Below are 13,666 nucleotides of genomic sequence, written 5' to 3' on the forward strand. Positions count from 1 at the left end.
TCCATCCTCTTAAAAGACTGGTCTCTCTCTCTGCACTTCTCCAACATGTTGCTGAGAAAGATAATTTCTATTTAATGGGCTTAAATTAGATCCCTCGTGTCAGACACCCTCGAGCTTTGGGACGTTGTAAATCTCGTCTCTGCAGTGTGGTCCCAGCTCTGTTTCAAAGCTGCACATGTGATGGGTCTTATTTGAGGCAAGACCTTTAACTGGGACAAAGTCACCACGTCAGCAGAAAAATTCCTGCGTGGCTTTGTGCAGCTCTGCCAACGAACATGCTCACCTTCCTCATCACGGCTACCCCACTTGCTGAACCTTCCCCGCCCTTTTTTTTCCTCCCTCCACAGCTTTTTTCCCCCCTTTTCGCATACCTGGCATGACCCGTCCCAGCTGGGCGCCCATCCTCCCCTCCTCTCTTCCCGCAGGTTTCAGGGTTGGGTGCTGGCATCTGCCCAAGCCGGGCGGCTCCATCCCTCCTCCCACCCTGCGCTGTGCCGGAGCGCCCCGGCTCGCCCTCCTTTCCAGCTCACATCCTGTTGCTGGGCTCAGATCATGGTGCTGGCCCAGATCAGCCCCGCGCCTGCAGGGCAATCGCGGGGCTTAATTTAACAATTAGGTCATCTCCGCCAGCAGCCCCCTTCAAAACCAGCAAAGCCGGAGCAAAGATGGGGGGTACAATGCTCCAAGAAGCCCTGCCTGGCTGCAAGCTCTCCTCCTAAGGTTTTGCCTCTGACGTGCAAATAAAATCACGAAACGTGGGCCCGTTACGCAGGGAGGCTCCACAGGGCTTCCTCCCTCCCTCCATCCCCCGAGGGCGGGGGGCTCTGCGCAGGAACAAGACCTCCGTTCCTGGGGAGGGAGCGGGGTTGACAAGGAGTGCTTGTGTGGATGGAAGTCCCCCTGGGCTCGGGGCCACCCTCCCACCAGCTCGCACACCCCCAGCTGAACAGCACGTGCGCGTGGGGCGGAATTTTCCCTTCCTGCCTTTGAAGATGAGGAGAAGGGTGGGGGGGAAATATCAAAGGGAAACGAATTAAATCATTTCCGCTCTCTTGCCTTCAGTGCAAGGCCCCAGCCATAAGCAAAGAGCAAGTGACAAACTCATCAGTCTCGGTAGGAAGCGACCTTGGATCGATCCTGACAGCAGGATGATGGGTGCAAGGGAAGGTGCCACCCTACGTCCCACTGCTCCCTTTCTGAGACACCTATTTAAAAGGCAAGGATGAGTGACTCAGTGTCTAGCAAGGGCGGACAGGTTATCCCTCCTGCAACGCCCCATCCGCTCCAGCCCCACAATGAGACGGACATCTGAGCTCGGCCCAACCTCCAGCTCCTCGGAAAGCCTCTCCCTGGCCCAAAGAAAAACCTCCACGGGCTCTGCTGGCCCCAGGCTCGCAAAAACATCAAGAAAAGACAGCAGCGAGGCTCAGAAGTCGTGTTTCCAAAGGCAAATTCCCAACGTGTGATTTCCTTGCATTAACTAAAAGTTGTTACAAGCCAGCACTCAGGTTTTTTGACGCGGAGACAGCGGGGCTTTTTCACGAAGCCATAGTTTCACACTCTTACAAAAGTGTGGATTTCTAACGCACCACCAAAATGCTCGCTTTGCGGAGCCGGTCTCAGGCTCGCATAGGAAGGAGCAGCTTTTTAGGCTGCTGCACGGGTGGAGCAGCCGTTGCGGGGTGCCACCCACGGCCAGAGACGGATGGCAGGCATTTTAATAGCCACATTTCTCTGCGAGACACCCACGCCACCACTGCCGCAGCTGCTGCGGAGAGGCAGCTCGCCGGGACGTGGCTCTGCTGTGTCAGGCATTCCTGCCTTCGCCCCGGTCCCTGCCCGGGTGCATTCAAAACAAGCACAAACCCAACAAGCCTCTTCCCTCAGCAACATTGCAAGGAGGAAGCGGGATTTGAAAGCAAAGGGCCAGGGGGAAGCGGTGGAGACAAAGTTTTCCCCCGGCACCACAATCCTCCGTGCCAGCAGCATCCCTCCTCGGCATGCCCAGTTTTGAGCCAGCCGTAACTCTGCAATTTGTAGTAGCGCTTGTCATGGCATCAGCCCAGGATGGACGGGCAGAAGAAAGCCCTGCATAGCCCATGGCCCTCCCAATGTCCCGTGACCCCCTCCTGACTGTCCCCACCACCCCGCAGGCTGCCTCCGTCCTGCCCTGCTGTCCTGCCCTGCCATCCTGCCTGCCATGCGGAGACATCCGTCCCACCGAGGCGCAGGCTGACCTAACAACATACGCAAGCTGGGAGCAGGGTGAGGCAACTGAATCCATTTTCCTCTCTGACCGAATCTTGCCTCCGGGCTTTAAAAGCCAAGCAACGCTCTGGTTTTCCTCACAAAGCCCCTTTGAGAAGAGCCTGGATGAATTCCAGCTTGGCTATACATCGCAAAGCTGCTTGGTGCCCTTCCCCCCTGGCTCTCCCTCCTCACATGAACATCTCTCCAACTCATGAAACAGCAGATTTTCTTCCCATCTGAGCAGAGGGGCTGGGACATCCCCAGTCCTCACCTCCCCGGCACCTCACCGAAGTGGTCCTCCCAGGTAGAAGTGTCACACAGAAATCATGGGCTCCCAGCATTTGTAGGAGATACGGTCTTCAGCTCTACAAATAAACCACTGAAGTGACATTTAGAAAAGCTCTTCATCCAGAAGCATCTCAAAAGTGCTTTATAAACTTCACTAATGGGCTGTGCAAACTATAATTCCCATGCGTCTATGCAGAGGTATCTGCTGAGACGGCAGCTAGCGAAGATGAAGGGGGCTAGAGCAGAGACACTCTCAGATACCTGGTGAACGTGGCTTCGGGACCAAACCCTGAAAGAGCTTGAGCAAAAGCCACCAAACTGGGTCAACCCAGCTCCACTCTGGGACAAACTCAGCAAGGCTCCCGTGACAGTAACACAGGCATATTTCCTTTGTCGCCAGAAGAAAAAAACCCAGGTATAAAGATTTCTGCGTCTACCACTGCATCTCAGCCCCTTTGTATGGAGAAATACAGTAACTCTATGACTGAAATGGCCAAAATGTAGAGAGGGGGCCAATTACCGCATCAGGCAAAACGTTGTTTCCAAACAGTGATCCAGAATACCTTCCTGAGATGTCCTAAGTTAAAAGGCGTGAATAAACAGCCCCCTCAGTCACCCCCACGGGTGGAAAAGCAGCTTCTTCTATTTTTTTTTCTTGAACTTATCTTGGGTTCACATGGAAAGGAGGGTTTGGGAGAGGCTTCCCTTAATGCGTCCAGCGCTATGGAGGTCAGCACAGGACTGGAAGACCTGGGTCGCGGGATGCCTGCTCAATGTTGTTCAAGCACATCCTGTATTAGCCCCACTGGTCCCCGTTCATCCGCTCTGCTGACACCCACTGCATGCAACTTGCCAAGTCAGATTTGCTGGGCAATTGGGCATTGGCCATGAATGTGCCCCAGTGCTCGATAGCAGTGGCGTGAGCTGGGAAGTACCCGGCGGACTCAAAAATGGGAAAAGACCAGCCTGATCTTTTTTGATGAGTCTTACCGGTGTCGGAGGAGGGGACGGTCTTGGTGAGGATGCTGTCGGTGATGGTGCCCAGCGTGCTGAAGGCGAACACCAGCGGCACCGCAACGATGCAGTAGTGCCACACGGTCCTCATCAGGGCCTAAGGGACAAGACAAAATGGACCGCAGATCATTAGAGAGCACAAGTGGTGGCTTTGTGGCAAGAAACAACCTAGAGAAACATCACGAGCCAAACCCATGACTTAGGTAAACTGTGGGAGCCACAACTTATGCATGATGGTGCAGCCCTGGCCATCGCAGGGTCTTTCATAGCCCACCATTTGTCTGCAGCAAATTATTCCAAGCATGCAGTGCAAGTAGCAAACGATACCCTACAATCTGGCAGCACGTTTCTCCGGCACTGCTGAGGGTATTTTTAGCGTCTGCGAATTAGTGACGTCCCCGCACCCTTCCCCCCCGTCTTCTGTCTCTTGTCCCGACTCCTGAGGAAACGTTGAACAGCAGATGCATGTGGTGTACTTCAGGAAGCCTCCATTACTTATACAAAACAGCCTAGAGAAGGCATTTCAGTTCATTATCATAAATAATTAAAGCTAAACTGAGCTTGTCAAAATAAATGAGCGCGGTGCATTGTGTAACGCCGTACCTTTGGGATTTCTAATCCTGTTCTGCTGCTTCCTTCCTAATAAATTCACCAAATTCAGTAATCTGGAATAGGTCTTCTGGCCATAAGTGCACATTAGCGAGCATAATTAGGGAGAGTAATGATTTTGTTATTGCACATATTCTTAGCGGAGACATCCCTCCAGCTGTTTAATACTGAAACAAAAGCGGTGAAGCTCCCTAAGCCGTGGGGCTAGAGCGGCTCTCGGCTCATTCACAAGCCCTGCTGGTCAAATGAATGGATTTCTCTGGGGCATGGAAAGGAAATTCCCCCTTTCTTGCAAGTCTCCTGCCCTCACCCATGTCTCAAGGTGTGTTATTGCGGCTGGAAAACATTTCTGTCGCTGGTTTAGCCAGAAGTTTCATTCTCTGGAGTTCTCTCTCCTAAGATCTGGTCCCTGCCTCTCGGCTACAGAAGATGGAGAAGCCCAGAGACATTCGCTCACTAATGACTTGGAAATACTGAGGTTTGTTTCTAGCTCCCCTCTAGACTCACACACAGCCAGGTTTCTCTCCTCGGAGGGGCTCTTTGCCTACGTTTTGGTTAAGACCTAGGCACTTCTGATTAAGGAACCGGAGAACAAAGTCAGAGGAACAGGTATTTGGTACATAAACATTTAGGCAGAGGGAGAATAATTCCTTGCTAGGGCAAATGTCATCACAGGATAACTTTTCAATGCTCATAGGAAAGAACAGCTTTAACTCTCCCCTGCCTTGTACGAGTTCCCTCATGGGCTGAAGCAAGTGGTCAGAAAAGAGCTGAGCCACATCTGTGCCTCCTGTAAAACCAGGGGAAACGGCTCCTCGCTCCTCTGGGACTCGGAAAGGACGGAGCCAGGCAGATCCCGGTCTCTGCTACTCCTCAGCCGCTGGGTAGGTAGCAGTCTTTTTGACCTGAGCAGATCTGATGGCATCTTTCAGGCGAGGGAGGCAGAACCAGGAGTTTCAGCAGACAGGCTCAAAAAGCAAACGCCTGGGAAAGGCAGGCAGCGAGGCAGGAGGAGGCACAGCCGAGCCTTCAGACAAAGAGAAAAACTTCCCCGTCGCAACCGCCAAGCCCTCCTACACCCCTGCCCACGCGCTCCCGGCTTGCATCTGCACATCAGACACCGGCTCTCCCCTCCTCTCCTTTTCCAGGTGTTATTGTGAAGCTCCCAGCCCACTCCTTCCCTTCTCCAGCTGCCGATCGCTGGGAACATCCTGCAACCTCTTCCCAGCTGCACCGTCGTCTGTCTGTCTGTCTGCTGCCACTGGTGCCCACCTTCCAAAAACACCTCAGCCCACCTCCCAATGATATGAAGTTATGTTTCAGAGTGTCTTTTATTAACAGCTAGCTTTTCTCCGTACTTCCACCCTTTGGGGAGGGGAACTGCCTCGTTTGGAGGCCAGATGCAGCAAGGGCACAGCAGGCGGGATGCTCCTTCACCAGTGGCTGTGCAGGATTAAAAGCTTCATGCATTAATGTCTGCATTTGGGGCCTGCCGCTGTGACAGCAGTCATCCCCACCAAGACAGAAAGCCACCCCAGAAACGGATGTTTACTCGGCAGCCGCTCAAACAGAGCGCTTTTTAATAAGGCGTCCCCGGTGAAGAGGATCACAGCTGCATTTGCCTATGAATAGTTCTCGTGGGAAGTCATCGCTGACCTTTGTCCCCAGGCCTGTGCTGCCAGGATGTCCACAGCCCTCCGGGCTTGGCGTAATTGCCAACTCTAAAATGACTTCCCTTCCCGGCTTCCCTCCCCGCGCAGCCGATGTGAGCCTCCCTGTGCTGAGGCACTAGGCACTGCAAGCAGGGCTGCCCCGTGTGTCTCTCCTCTGCCTTCGAGGTTTTCTCTCCTATGTCCATCCCCTCCAGCTTTCCTTTTCAGTGAGAGCTCAGTGCGCAAAAGCCATTTATTTATTCCGTGTTGTCCCTCTGCCTGATCCCCATGGGACTGGGCTTCGGCGCAGGGAGCCAGTCCCAGCGGCACCTTGCTCTGCACCTGGTTGGGGGTGTTCCAGATGGGCCAGGTCCACCTTGGTCCCTCCTAATTACTTCCACCCATGACCAAAGAACAATGGCGAGACCTTCAAAGCCCTTCTTGCGCCATGCTCAGGAGCACCAAGCCCTGAGCAGATGTCCCATGCTAAGGTGGCACATGGATGTCAGCCAAAAACACATGACACCAGCCAGGAAGGACCCTTCCTGAGCATCCCACCGCCTGGTAGCACCTCCATGAGCCTCAGAGTCCCAGAGAGGGGGACTGCGTTCCACCTGCAAAGCCAATCCTTTGTATGCATCTACCCTCCCTTCCCAGTCTCGTTTCAGACACGTGATTTAGCCTTAGATTAGCAAAGGTGTGTAGTTGCCTCATCTCATCCATGTAGCTGGGAACCACGAGCCTCAATACCCTCCAGGATTTGTCCCTGACCTCCCCGTGGCTGTAGTGTGGTTGTGGGAATGACATCCATCTTACCCACGCCAGCGGGAGCACTGGTGCCCTGGTAGCAAGGCTTGAGGCCAAATCCTGCAAGGAACGTCAAAAGGCTGACACAGCTCGGTTGTCCTTTGGGCCCATCTCACTGACGGGGACCGGTGTGCACCCTTCCCCTGTACCCATTGCCTGGGCAGAGCTATTGGTTCCCCAAATGTGGCTTATCTGAGCAAACACAATTACCGGCAGAGCTGCCTACGTCAACTTGGTTTTCCAATTACCATTTGAGATTGGCATCGACTGTCGCCCATGCAGACACAACTGGCAATGGGTAACATCACTCATCCCAAAAGGGAGGAACAAGATTATTGCCTTGCTACCTCCTTCCCCAAATACTCTCAGCTTGGGGGAATTAGGCAAAAATAAAGCCCCAGAAGAAAAGCACACAACTTCTTCTGTCTCGCAGCAGCGTACAACCGCAAGGATTTTCCCCCCATAATCTTCATTTACTTTCTGGGTAGTTCAGGAAATGCAGTCACTGACAAGACCGAGGGCAGGATTTCTATGCAAATCCAGTGACTCAGGAGGGACTTAACGAGTTTCTGTGCGAGATTAATTTTTTTTTTAAAATCCCTTTAACTATTACTCACGTGGCTTTTTGTCGTTATTTGGCGTGGTGCTTACGCTGAGCGCCGCTCTGTTTGCACAGAGGCCCAGGAGAGCTGGTTTCCCCTGCAAGGACCACCCAGCAAAGCTGGCGGTGGCTTTTCAAGGGGTAGAGCTTGCAGCCAGGTCTCATGGACCTCATGTCGCTGTGTTGTTAAAAGGCACCATGGATGATTGGATGCCAAGCCTTACCATGCCTAGGCCCACACCGGCGAAGACGAAGACGCTGAGCCTGAGCAGGGTCCTCTCTGTGCAGTGGTTAGTGAGTTTTCCAATAACCAGACCCTGGATAACCTGGGAAAGAAGAACAGGAGCACACAATGAGGGTGGTGAGACATTGGCACAGGTTGCCCAGAGAGGTGGTGGAGGCCCCATCCCGGAGACATTCAAGGCCAGGCTTGATGAGGCTCTGGGCAACCTGATCTAGTCAAAGATGTCCCTGCTCACTGCAGGGGGGCTGGACTAGGTGACCTTTAAAGGTCCCTTCCAACCCAACACATTCTATGATTCTATTATGCTATGATTAAGCCCAATGTATAACAGTTCAAACAAGCTCAGAAGAGAACTGCTAGAGTGCTTCAAGCAAAGGAAAGGCTGCAAATGGGTTATTCCTTTGCTTTTTTGGGGAGAAAAAGGGACCTCACTGTCACAGTAAATGACTGGAAGACACAATCCTTTATTTCAAGCATTTTGCCTCCTAGGGATAGATCCATCCCATCAGCTGAAAATCTTTACTCAGGGTGCGTGCCTGAGTTTACCATCACTGCCTACTCACCAGTGGTGATTGAAACTTTCTAAAGATGCTTGCAGATACAAATGAATCTTTCTAACTAACTCGGCATGTTTTGTGAAATACAATTAATACTAAGGTCTTCATTCTTGGCAAGACCTTCCAAAGAAAAACTGTACATTTGTATGCAGAGGAGAAAAACGCCACCTTTGCTGCACCTTCTCTTGCCATTATTTTAAACTATGAATATACAAATTGGGTGGTTCATCTTTTTTAGACAGGAAACAGTATGACGGAGATGTTAATACCCAGCCCCAGCAGTATGCGCAGATGTGAGGGACGGGGAACTGGTTTTACAGATTTTAAATAAAAACTGGAGGAGAGGGGGAGGGAAGGAGGAGCTGGAAAACATTAAAACCCAGGAAGTATTTGGCTTTTCCAGTGCTTTGTAGAGCTAAGATTCCCTTTTATTGCTCCATTCAGCATCTCCCACACTTCAGGTGACACCAGCCCAAGCAGACATGAGAGGACAGAGGCTGGAAGAGGTCACTGTAAAAGAAGCCCAACAGACTGCATTTCACAGGAGGGACAGATAGGAATCTACCAAGTTTTCTCTGCCTTGAAAGGGTTTGTTTGATTCAAGTGAAAACCCCTCCAACATGAAAGAAGAGTTCTGGTTCAAAACGCTTTGTTTCGCACGATGGCTTCATTTCAATGGCAGTCCAGCCTGCAGAAAACCTCGGTGCTCCGCTGGGACCCGGAATGAAGCTACACCACGCTCAACCTTGCTGTGTTAGTCCTAAGGGTGAAATCCAAACTCAACTGAAAGGAAATGAGTGTATAATGAATAAGAAAATTATTAAAAAAGGAAGAAACGTTAATCTATGACAAGCAGTCCAGAAAAAGCAATTTAATTATTAAAATAAAAAAGCAAAAAGTAAATAGTGATTGATAGAGTGAAAATAAAATAAAGTTGACATAAAGAATAGCTAAAAATTGAATGTATCTCCAACAAGCTACAACTTAATGGAAAGCATCAAAATTTGACTTTTCACTTTGCTTCAGAGCACAAGCCATTTTTGACACGAGGGCACATTGCGCCAAGCAGACATTTTGGTTCCCAGTAAATGCTTTTACTGCCTCCTTTTTCTTCCCATCCCCACCCTCGGGCAGGGCTTGAGAGCTAGGCTCACGTGTGCCTGGCCACTGTGTCACGGTGGCACAGGCCTCACGTGTCTCTCCTGTGTCGTGTCACCTGCTGAGTGTTGCTGGGGACACCAGTGGACCTGCTGTTATGCGATGCTTGGACAATGCATGGGGTGACACGAGTCATCCCAGCTGAAAGCCCTGCTGTGGACACAGGAGGAGGCTGATACCAGCCCCAGCGGCTCCTACTCGGGGGGTGGGTGGAGGAGCCGCTGAGTAACGCTTCATTAAGCTGAGCGCTCCTAAAACGAAGAATCGTCATTAACTTTTTGCAACTTCCCAGTCCCTCCTGCTGGCTCGCCCCAGCCAAGGCTGTGCTGAGTCACGCGGGACGGGGGCTGAGCCCCATCGCAGGGCATGGCTTGACTCAGCGGTGGCATCACCCGAACCCCAGTTCGGCTCTGCTGAGCCACGGGAGGAAAGGAAACGTTTCTCAATTTGCCCGGGCTTGAATGGCATATTTAATCGGGATACACTGTGCAGGCACAGCCTGGTCCCTGCCCTTCCTTGAGTCATTGGGGTATATCATCAGCAACGTCCCAAAGCAGCCTGATCTGATTGCCACAGGAGTGGCATACCCAAAAATGGCTCTGTCACTATGTGCAAGCACTTAAGCATGGGGAACAAGCGCCGCCGCAGCAAAGCCAGGCTCAGAGCAGGCAGGACCTGGAGATAGGCAGACCACAGGCCACCAGGGCTGTCCCTAGAGTGAGTGGCGCAGGGGGATGGTTCTTGTGCCAAAGCTGGTATTCAGCATGGGTTTCCCTGTCACTCGGGCTGTGGCAACATGAGCAGGAGGTAAAAAAAACACTGCTGAACCAACCAACTCGGCAATGGGACTTTTTCCGAGGGCAAGCCCAAGTCACCTGTTTTCCCTTTGGGGATCATCAGCCGTCCTTGGGTTGTACAGACTGAAGTCTCCCTACCGCTTATCTGGGCTGCCGGACTCCCTCCCCAGCATGGCCGTTGCCAATCCAGCCATGAGCCACAGGCAGGCAAGGCCCATCATCAGGATTTTGGACATTACCAAACACCAGCGCTTTCATTTATGCACTGGATAATGTTTCCAGTCACCGGGAACTCCGGCCTCCCTTCCAGTCTGATTTGAGACCTGAAACCCCATTACCTCCAGCCTGCAATTTTCCCTGGGCGCGCAGTCCCCTGGTTTGCATGAGCGGCAGCCTCCTGCACAGGCACATTGGGGAAGGAGGAAGCGAAAGGTGGTTCATGTGCACTCTCCCATGTAAGGGTTTGGACCTGCGTTGCCATTGCCAGGGGGCAGCAAGGACATCCTGGATGACCTGACCGTTGCCTCTCCCATGGACAAGCCCTGGTGGTACCAAAGTGGCAGCAATGGGATTTATCCTTATTTTTATTCCTGCTGGTGTGTTCTGGGCTCTTCCCTTGCACAAAACCTCCCCTTGAGAGTGACTGCGATGGGCCTTCCCCTCCCGCATCTCATTTTGCCTGGATGGTGCTTGCCTTTGTAACCTGACCTCCTTTGAAGTCGGGGAAGAGCCAGTGTACCTGGCTGGAATGCCTTCTGTCATCAATAAACAAAAGAGAGAGGAAATTGTTTGCAAGTGAAATAACACGCACTGCCCGTGGCTGTGTACACATGTCACAGGATAAACCAACTCATCTTTTTTTTTTCTTCCCCCTCTCCTTCTTTAAAGGCAAATAAGTCTCCCAATAAATGCCAAATCTCTCCTCGTCGTTATGCTGGATTCGCCAAACTGAGGGTTCGTTACACTAGTTCAGCTGATCACGTAGAAAAATACTCTTTATCTCTATCACTGTATTTGATTTCTGGGAAGGCAGCAGCTCTCATCTGCTTACAGGAGCCAATCGCCCATTTTATTGCTAACCTCGCTAACAAATTTCAGGAATCCCTTGCAGGATGGCAAAGACTGTTGCTGTTTGAAGGTTTAAGGTGCTAGTTTTTGGAAGACTTTTGAACGATGAAGCACTAGCCTTGCTGCATGGAGCCGCTGCTGAGCAGGACTGGCACCCGCAAGCATCTAACCTTATCGGTGGAGGTTAGTGGAGTGACACAGACGTTCAGCTGATCCTCCATGCTCAGTGGACACAGGACTCTCTCTACAAATTCTTCCATCAGCACCTATCAACAGCCTGACAGGGCCCAGCAACCAAATAAATTCCCTTTCACCCAACAGCCTGGAAATGAAAAGACGCGAGAAGGTTGGAGAGGCAGGCGCAGCGGGCCAGATAGATAAGCTGGTACAGCCTAGCAGAGAAGATGCAGGGCCCCATCCCTAGCGCAGATAGCATGATTCACATCAGAGGCAGCCTCCCACGCACCGGACCCGTATCTCTTGCCTTTGAAATGCTGCCCGGCTGGCAGTTCCCAGAGGGAGCGCAGCCGGCGGGGGTGGGATGCGCGGGTGGGCACCGGCTGGGGCAGACCGCAGGGGGCAACCAAAATCACGGGGCTTTTCTGCATGGGCTGAAGGTGGTGCAAAACCTTGGGGCGGGAGCAAAGGGAGTTGTTTTACTGACACGGCGGTGCCAGAAAGCGCTCGGGAAGTAGTTGAGGTCTTGCAGAGGAGCAGGAGGGTGGCGGGACTGGAGGGGAGTGGGCAGCGAGGACCAAACTGCTGAAGGCAGCACTTTGCCAAAAAGGGGGAAGAGGATGGTGTGTTTTGCAAACTCCAGCCAAATCACTTTCTTACCCCCTCCAACCCGCCCCCCTCCACAGATTTAAATCCTTCAAAGCGAGGAAACTGGAGAACTTTCTGTTTGTTGTTGCAAGGTCCTTTCACCGAGTGGGTTTTCCCCCTAGGCATACCTGGCTGTAATTAAATCCCTGGCTCTTTAATCATCTCTTTTGCTGTGCAAGGGGAAAAAAAAAAAAGCAAGAGGGACAGACTGGTGATAAGATGATACGCAATGTAAATCTCTCCTCCAGGAATCTCTCTCATCTTTTCAGGATCACCCCGTACCAACTTGTCCCTCCAGAAGCTGCACAGCTAGAGGTGGAGTTTGTATAACAATATGAATTTAAATGCAGTAAATAGAACAGATGTCTTATGATTTCTTGATCCTCAGGGTAATAAATATCTACCCCTTTGTCCCACACAGAGTTTTTGTTTGGTACATTTTGCTTTGGGTTTTTTTGAGAAAAAGTTTTTAAAGGAAAGCTTCCCCCACCCCCTCCCGCGGTTTGAAATCTAAGCATCAGATGTGACTTCAGATACCAACCAGGGACTCCATGTATTTCACTTGCCTAATCCTCCGGCGGCATTTTCCAAGTCAGACACTATGCCTGGAAGTTCTCCATGCTATTGTGCTCACAACTCCAAAAAAAGTCAGAGCCTAGGCCCGTTTCTGCCCATTATGCAAAGTTAAATGATTTTAAATTATTATGAAATTAATTATTCTCTGAAGGGAGATTGAATGGCATCTCACACTCCCAGGCATTCAATATGAGGGAAATTCTGTTTGCATGGCTTCTGAGATGAGAGGACTCTGGAAGCCCAGCCCTGGAGGACAGAGGGATTGCGTCCCTGATGGGCTCTCAAACCTCTTGCCTGGAGACCTACCAGTGATCAGATAAAGATGCTTCGAACATATCATGAGCAAGGGAATCTGCAACACAAGACGCCCGGTGCAGAGGTACCCCTCCTGCTGACTGCCTCCCCTCCTCACTTCCTTATCTCCAACTCGGCTCCTCCTCCTGGACTTACACTGAGACAGCTTCAAGTACCACTGCAGAGCCCTGAACTGCTCGAGTTACCCCTGAACATGCTATTTTCACTTCATCATCAGACCTCTGCCTGCTCCAGCCTCAGTCATATTCCATATTCTAAGCAATGACTTTTCCTCATCAAACAGCTCTTTGTCCCGATGCTACAACATTGCCTTCCTGCACACCCTTTCCTTCTCTGACCTCGTTGGGTTCAGTCCCAACTCAGAAGCGAGTCCCCCTCCCACCCTTACCGTGCTTAAGCCTGTCCACACTTTCTAATATCTTCTGCTATTAGATGCTTTGCTCTTTGCCCAACCACAATCGGTAAATTGGTGCCTGCTCCTGGCCCACTGTTTCATCCAGAGAGCTGGGAAGCCCACATTCCCCATGGACAGGTACTCCCACCAGAACTTTTACAACAAGACATCATTAGACCTACTACTTTTGGCCACTAAGGTCTCCACGAGACAGGTTTGGAGCAGCAGCAAGGCAACCTGTGTCCCTTCATGCAAGGACACAAGTGGCAGAGAGGAGATGTACTGCCAGCGTGGGGGTGAGGGATGACCGTGTCATAGATAGCCAGCTTGGCAAAGGGAAGAGAGTGCTGAGGATGCCCTGTGCCGTAAGCGGTGGTCATTGGTGCTCCAGGCACAGTGCTTGTGAGGGAAAAACCCATCTCTAGCACCATCTAAGCCACTTCGCTGCTGGCAAATGCCATAAACCGTTCCCCTGTGGACAGAGCTGAAGCTCAGCAAGTGAGCAACCAAG

At 51.6% G+C, this 13,666-nt stretch overlaps 1 protein-coding gene across 5 annotated transcripts in view; it reads right to left on the reverse strand.

Annotated features, from left to right (window-relative positions):
• Positions 1 to 13,666, reverse strand: part of SLC22A18 (solute carrier family 22 member 18) — a 63,559-nt gene that overhangs the window by 2,294 nt on the left and 47,599 nt on the right. For 2 of the 5 annotated variants that reach the window (XR_010070848.1, XM_063333527.1), the window contains exons 8-9: positions 7,446 to 7,547; positions 3,529 to 3,649 (exon numbers count right to left, since the gene is read on the reverse strand). Coding sequence is in view for 4 of the 5 variants with exons in the window: in XM_063333527.1 (XP_063189597.1) it covers positions 3,529 to 3,649; positions 7,446 to 7,547 (223 nt within the window). In the remaining variant the exon portion in view is untranslated. The other 3 variants (XM_063333529.1, XM_063333528.1, XM_063333526.1) reach the window with 3 other exon arrangements.

The sequence above is a fragment of the Chroicocephalus ridibundus genome, chromosome 4, assembly GCF_963924245.1.
Source record: "Chroicocephalus ridibundus chromosome 4, bChrRid1.1, whole genome shotgun sequence".
NCBI classification, from domain to species: Eukaryota; Metazoa; Chordata; class Aves; order Charadriiformes; family Laridae; genus Chroicocephalus; species Chroicocephalus ridibundus.